A 7,500-nucleotide genomic window follows, 5' to 3' on the forward strand; every position below is an offset into this window, starting at 1 on the left:
TTGCAGCAGAGACCATTGAAACTTGGGATGTTGCCTACTATTATTGTGCATACATTCTGCTCATCTCGAGATACTCAGGTTTCCTATCAGTGGTGTTTCATACATGTAAATCCTTTATTATCAATTCGATCTGGAGTTGAACAAGCTCCTGAGCGCTCTTAAGGTGTTCTGTGGGTAAACAATTTCCATTTCCATTTCCATCAAGAAAACCAAGGATAAATGGCAGGAATGGCCAGATTTTCCTGATTTTCCTGAGTACATACCTTTCAACACTTAATGGTTGTCATTGATTTCAGATTGGCATAGAAAATTGTACCCCAAAAACAGACAGCATTCCAATTCCAGTGAGAGCAAAATTTGAGCTACACGAGTATCTTTCAGACAGTGAGACAATGGTAAGCCATTCATCGTCCTTTTATTAAATGTGATTTAATGCTGGTACATTGTTGAGGAAGCCTGTTGCTAAAACAGATGGTCATTGTCAATGACTTCCTGGATAAGTAAGTCTGGGAGCATATGTCACAAGTAAAAGTCCTGTGGTACTTTCAGGCTGGAAGAAAAGCTTTTGCATATAGATCCATTAAGGGAACCCTAGAGAACATTAGAAATGTTGGTGGGACTTGAGAAACCCGCGCCGAATGTTTTTACATACAGGGTCAGTTACACATGGGCCTTGATTTTCCAGCCTGAAAATGAGGCTAAGCAACACAAACAGTCGTAGTTTATCGTTTGTTTGAAACTGCACCAAAGTTGCAGGAGATGTGAAATTTGTTGAGGTAGATAGAATTGCACCATACTCTTACCTTAAAAAAAGTCAATGCCTTTGTGCAATTGGTTTTCTTCCAGCCTAAACATTCCATGAGAATACACTTTCTCCCTGACTACATGTATCTTTGCGCACCCTTGATTTTTTTGTCTGAATGGGTGTTATTTTACAGTGGCGAGAATCGAGGTCCACATCCAGCAGTGGCTTTAGCAGAGACTTCTATCCTTTGTCAGACATGGATTCACCTATTGGTTCACCACCTACTGACAGGTGAGGGTCCGCAAAGAGTATAGTCCACGGAGATGTGGTAAAACAAATATTGTGGGCAACAAATATTGTCAAGAACCATCCCAAAAACTTATCACTTTATGATGTCCTTCAATGTCCAGGCCATATTTAGTGGAAAGTTGTCCCTTAGGACTTTATCATTCCTGCTTCATATTAAAATTTCTCCCAAAAAAATCGCAAACAGTTGCAAGGCTGTTGCCTAACAGGAGCCCGGTAGCCTGGGGCTCCCAAAGAATAGCTCTGGGCGCCTTAATTTTTCACAGCAACACCTTTCACTCCATATGTTGGGCTCCTAAGTTCTCAGCGTTTAGCTCTGAGGGCCCCTTTAAAATTTTCTTAGGCAGCAGCCTTGAGTTGTCTCAGTTGGTTGATTATTGGATTACCATGTGAGCGGTTTCAGTATCTTAAAATGGCCGACGAGAAAATGCTGCATTAATTTTTTTATTACACCTGCGATTGATTACCCTGGTCCCAGAAATTTTTTCTTGAGCCGTGAGAGAGCTGCGAAGAGGCGTAGTCCTGATGCGAAGCAGCGAGAAGAGAAAAACCTCTGGTTACCTTGCACTTAAATTTCACTTTCATGCAGATGCCAGGGTCAGGATCTCACGCTCAGGCTTGGTTTGGTTTGGTTGATATTTTTTACAAAGACTCAAATCAATATGATTGGTTTGTGACTCTTAATACTGATCGCGGGGACATGGAATTGCTAAGTTGACATTGGTGCCTTTTGTAATTATCAATTTGATGCGTTTGACAGCTGGCGTCTGCATGAAAGTGAGATTTAAGTCCAAGTTAACCAGAGGTTTTTCTTGTGGCTCAAGAAAAACCTCCAGGACCAGGGTAGCGATTGATTAGACTTTTAAGTCTTCTTGGAGCAAGACGACAACAACAACAACAACAACAACAACTTTATTATAATACCACAGTTAAACAGTTGACCCCTCAGGCGCCCTTGGATGCCCCCAGTTGACTAGTGAATTGCAAAGTAAATTTCACTCGAAAAACCGATATCATAGTCATCGCTTTGTGATTCATGCGATATCGGTTTTTCGCGTAAAATTTACCTTGGAATTCACTAGTTAGGCAATGAATTTTTCTATAGAAGAAAGCAAAGAAAATTATTTCATTATTAAAGCAACAACCGGAAACATCAAAATGTGGACAATTCGAAACCTTTTATTTTCACTAACCCTACAGGCAGTAAGAATAAATAGCCAGGGAGCTCTGCTTTTCGGCTTGGCTAAAATCTATATAGTACTGCTTGCCCTTTAACAATTTTCATTCATTGACTATGGAACTGTTGAGTAAAAATATTAATCATCTGGCATTAGACAGGTGAGAGTAAAATCAGTTGAGTCTCGCTCCCATGGGTCATTAGGTTAAATACAGACTAAAAGATACATGTACCGGTCAGTAAGTGAGTAAGGGATCGAGCCAGGCTAAATAGTCTCTCAACCGTTTTTCATGGATTGAACTCTATGGAATGGATCCCCACCCTACTGGCTGAGAGTAAGACATGGATTTTTTAATTTTTTTCTAAAGCACTATATAATGGTGGAGTAGTGTTCTGTTGTAAGACCTCCACCACCATGCATTTGGTGAATCTTAATTGTGAGACAAGTACATGTAACACAGCTTATTCTTCAATTGCAGTGAAGATCTTCGTCTTCTTCACATTCCTGAACCTGAGAGATACATGAGTGACTCTGAGGTGGAACTAAAACAGAGCCAAGAGAGCATTGCAAGGGAAAATGAAATCAGATGGGCATGGGGAAAATTGCCACAGGTGACGATAATGATACCACTTTGTAGTCGCATTATGGCAATTAATATATCTATCTTATTCGATGGTTTAACATATAACACGCAGATATTTTGCGAGTTGCGTTACAACTATTGAGCAAAATGTCTGGGAGTATTATATGTTAACCATTGAATAACAGATTAATTTTATTATTCCTCTACAAAAAAGATGTTATTTTGCTTCGATTTTATTTGGTAAGAGTGTTTTTATAAAAATATGCATCAGCAGTCTTTCAGGGCGCTTGTGAACGATGTAAACAGCACAAAAAGCCAGCCAAATGTGCTTTATTTGATTGCATAAATGAAATGACAAGTGACAAGCAATGACAAGCTAAATTCTCAGGCTTTGTATGATGATGTTGAAAACACTTTCTTTCATTGAAAAAACTCTTGTTCCGTCCGTATTTGCTCTGTTCTTAGCTGGTCAAACAGGGACACTACAGTGTATTACCGTCTCAAATTTTGTGCATTCTCTTGACCAAATATGGTAAAATGGCGTAACAGTGGAATAATAAAGTTTCTTATTTAACACCATGCAGTAAGCATTCAATTCTGTAACTTCTTGATTTCCAAGTATCCAATTACTTGGAGGTCCTGTGTACAGATGAGTGTTGGCCAATCTTTTGGTAGATGAGGGATGGATTTTTTTGGTGCTAGTATGGTTACTCTTGCATCTTGCAGCCAAGGTGCTTCTTTTTTATTTCCTTCTTAATGAAGTTAATGGAATTAGCTTTCAAGATTGATTGTAAACAGCAGTGCTCTTGGTCAAATCGGAGGTTGGTTTTTGAGGAGAGGGGAAAACCGTAGTGCCTGGAGAAAAACCTCTCGGAGCAGAAAAGAGAACCAACAAACTCAAACTACATATGACACCGGAAATTGAATTGAACCCAAAGAATGGTTAACTTCTTGTACCTCTATTATTTCTCTTAAATTAAAGTGGCAATCCTCAGACTCGAGAGAGAACAATTTATAAAACCAGTCTTGGTCTTGTAATTTTTTTTCTTATCTCAGGGACCAGAAGGAAGTTTTTTGCCTGACAGAAAACCTTCAGGTACAGCTGCAATTATGAATTTGTATGAAATCTTAATAATATGTGACATAGGTTTTTCCATACCAGTGAAAACAGAATATGACTTAAATGATTTTTGGATTTTGATGCAGAGATGAGAAAAGAGGACATAAAACATGTTCATAAAATGAAGAGGAGAGAGGCGGCCCTAAAATCACACCACAAGGTAATATTGAATACAGTTTCGTTGTGTCAGATCTAAAAAATAAAAGGGAAAAGACCTTTTTATCTTCTGAGGGATGCCCATTTACTGTACATACAACTTATTGCGTCTTCCCATACAGTCCTCACAGGTGAAATAAATACTGATGTTTGGTTGCAGAAGAAAACTGTAGAACTTGGGTTAGGGTAAAACTTGAGAGCCAACCCTACACTTGCTATATGATGGATTTTATTAATGATTATTATTGTATTGTATTGTGAAATGAATGATCCATACACTGCCCAAGACAATGGTAATTTATCATTGTCATTGAGCAATACCTGATATAGGATTTGAATTTCTATCATTTTTGTTTTGTTTTTCTTTTTTAATATATTGCAATGCAAAACTGCTACATCACATTATATAACATTACACACAGGAAAAATGGTACGTGTACACTACTATGTACAAGTAATTGCATTTTAGTGTTCATAACATACAGATATTTTTATCCAAATTGCTAATATTGTAGTGAAGCTCTTACTTCTGTATGGACATAATCTGCTGTTGCATAAAGTAATTACACAAACATCACACACGCTTCCATGCAAGGCTACTCAAACACAACACATGCACTTGCAGCACACACAGGTCTAAAAGCCAGGCCTTCTGATAGGGTGCGATTAAAAAATGCAAATTATGCAATTTTTTCAGGGCAGATTGTGCGATTAGAAAGGCCAATTATGCGATGAATAATGTAAATTATGCGATTTTTTTCTCAGCAATTTTAAGCTTGTTTTATAAGGTTTCAGGTTAAGAAAAACGCTTTTTTGCTGCCCCAAAGACATTTTGAACACAAAGGAACAGTAATTATGTATCTCGCTCGACATTAGTTGGGATAAATAAAAAAATGAGGTCTTTTGCACTACCGGTGCACCACGTTAAAAGTTGAAAGGACACAATTAACTAACATGCCAAATGAATGATCAAGGTGCTTGTCAACCATGAACTTCCGAAGATGGTCAATCACAATAGGGCCATACCCCATTTATATGAGAGAAAATAAGCCGCGGCTTACAGAAGACTCGAATGTTCACCCCGTATAAATGGTACAAAATCTACGTTCACGTCTTTTTCAAGCCGCGGCTTATATTGACCTGGGAATATATATTCGTATAAATAGTTCCTTTTGCGTATTTTGTACCCCGTGGCCAGAGTAAGCCGCGGCTTATTTTCTCTCGTATAAAAGGCCCTAATATTGCACGACGAGAAAAACATCAGTCCATCGTCCACATGGAGCGTACCTGTGAGGTACTTTCTTGCTCGATCATGAGCTGTCAGATTGGGAAGAAGGTGCGAACTTCCTTCTTCGTAGAAGAAAAAGCGAGCGTTTCCACAACAAACTTATCCAAACTTATCAGTTTTCAGCGAAAGATTTTGCCGAAACATTTTGCCGAAAAACTTACAACTTCGCTTATTTTTTACAAATCTCTTCTCTAACAGAAGGCAACTGTGTCATTTCAGTGGTGTGTATATAAGTGCGTGTTTGTGTTGCACCAATAGAAGGAGACTCATACCAGGTCCCCGACATGAAAAATATATTAATATATCCTTGAACTTCGAATGTTTACGAAATCGAAGGTGACGAAGGTTTTTTAGCCTTTTTCCAAGATAAATAATCTTAAAAATGGCGTATTTATGCAGGAATTTCTAAGAAACTTGTTGATTTATGTTTCATTTTATGAATTTTGTGCGTCCTTTTGTGAATTAAGCGATTTTTCGTGAATTGTGCGATCGGATGCGATTTGAGGTCGATTGTGCGAAATCGCACCATCGCGTAATATCAGAAGGCCTGAAAAGCAATAAGGTCCAAGTTCCATAAGAGGGTCCAGACTTTTATTTTTGGCAGATATTATAGAATAAAGAACATCAAGTTTGTTGTTCGGGCACTAGAAAGCAATCAAAGTCCAGGATGACATTCCTTGTATTTGTATGTAGCAAAAGTATGATATTTAACAATAATTAAAGCATAACTGAGCCGTGTACCCAATGGTATTTTCGTTGTTGCCAACTGTAGAGAATCAAGTTTTCAGTCAGGGTTATTTGTTGATGGGAAATTACTTGCCACCATTTTAATTCAAGTTTTACAGAATGACGATATTACACCGGGCACAAATGTAATGTTAATTGAGTTAAAGTTTTACTTTTGGCATTACACAAGGGGATATTAACCATGCCGGCACAAAACAAACTGTATACTGCATAGGTAAAACTCTTTCAAGATAGTTAATGGTAGCTAGCATATACACTAACTGAATTGTTATCCTTAGGATGCTTTCCATATGACAGAACTGTGCCTTTAATAATTCCTCTTCCCAAAGGTTTTTGAAGAGGACCTAATTCCCAATCACACTCATGTTCCCCCAAAACTGGCACCACTATTTCAAGGTCTTGCGGTCCTTGATACATGTAGGTTCTTGAATGTTGGGCCTGAAAACAATGACAAATGCTGATTTTTGAACTCTTACAGAGTGGTGGGAAGGAGGGTATTCTTTTGGATGATTTGAGGACTGTAGATCACGAAGTTGCTGCACTCTATCTGCATCAGGCATTGTAAGTCTTTGTACCATGTAATTGTATTGTGAATTTATGAGGGGGGACCTTACATTATCAAGTGAAATCATCCATTTTAAGGCCGCCGCACGCTAGCTGATTTTTCATGTGTCAACCAAAAATCTTGACTTGTCGGCTATTGTGTGGAGAATTCAGTCAAGTCAGTCAGGATCTTGTTGGGCGATATCTGACAGTGCTAGATCTCAATTGAAATTGTCTTCTCAGGCCACGTCAGCTAGTGTGGGGTGAACCAAGACAATCTGTGGGGGCTTTTGCCGCAACCAGTTAGGAAGCGTTATGAGAGTCACATAAGCAAGCGCTTTTCCAACATGGCGCCATCTTGCTTTCAGATAAGGTGACGCCAAGCATCCATGCGGTTTGTCGTGACAAAAACATCGGCTAGTGTGCAGCAAGCTGACGGCCTGACAAATAATTACAACCTGATTTGACCACGATAAAAAATCTGCAGTTCTATGACCAAAAATTGGCTAGAGTACGGCAGCCTTCTTTCAATCTGAAGATAGCATAATTGTAGCATAGTTTAGCTGCAATGTTACATGCACAACTCCTTTCCTCTGATATCATTCATCATTTTCAGCGGTTTCTTTACACACAAGTATTGTGGGCTCATATTTTGTTTGCAAAACTGCTGACAACACAATGCAGTGCGATGAATTTGTCACTAAAATTTGTGAAATTGTGACTAAATTTTCGTATCTTGTCGCAAAATTGTGACTGGATTTTTTCGTTCATTTCAAACCCTGCTTAGCTGTGTGTGTTTTTAGGAAGTTCCAGTTGCACTTATCAAGGAGTGAG

The 7,500-nt window shown here is 38.6% G+C and overlaps 1 protein-coding gene across 1 annotated transcript in view; it reads left to right on the forward strand.

Moving 5' to 3' along the window:
- Positions 1–7,500, forward strand: part of LOC138033655 (phosphatidate phosphatase LPIN3-like) — a 33,751-nt gene that overhangs the window by 8,862 nt on the left and 17,389 nt on the right. The window contains exons 4-9 of the mRNA XM_068881446.1: positions 297–395; positions 939–1,036; positions 2,708–2,840; positions 3,869–3,908; positions 4,019–4,092; positions 6,602–6,684. Of these exons, the coding sequence (XP_068737547.1) occupies positions 297–395; positions 939–1,036; positions 2,708–2,840; positions 3,869–3,908; positions 4,019–4,092; positions 6,602–6,684 (527 nt within the window). The remainder of the gene's footprint in view (positions 1–296; positions 396–938; positions 1,037–2,707; positions 2,841–3,868; positions 3,909–4,018; positions 4,093–6,601; positions 6,685–7,500) is intronic.

Source organism: Montipora capricornis, chromosome 14, assembly GCF_036669925.1.
Source record: "Montipora capricornis isolate CH-2021 chromosome 14, ASM3666992v2, whole genome shotgun sequence".
NCBI lineage: Eukaryota > Metazoa > Cnidaria > Anthozoa > Scleractinia > Acroporidae > Montipora > Montipora capricornis.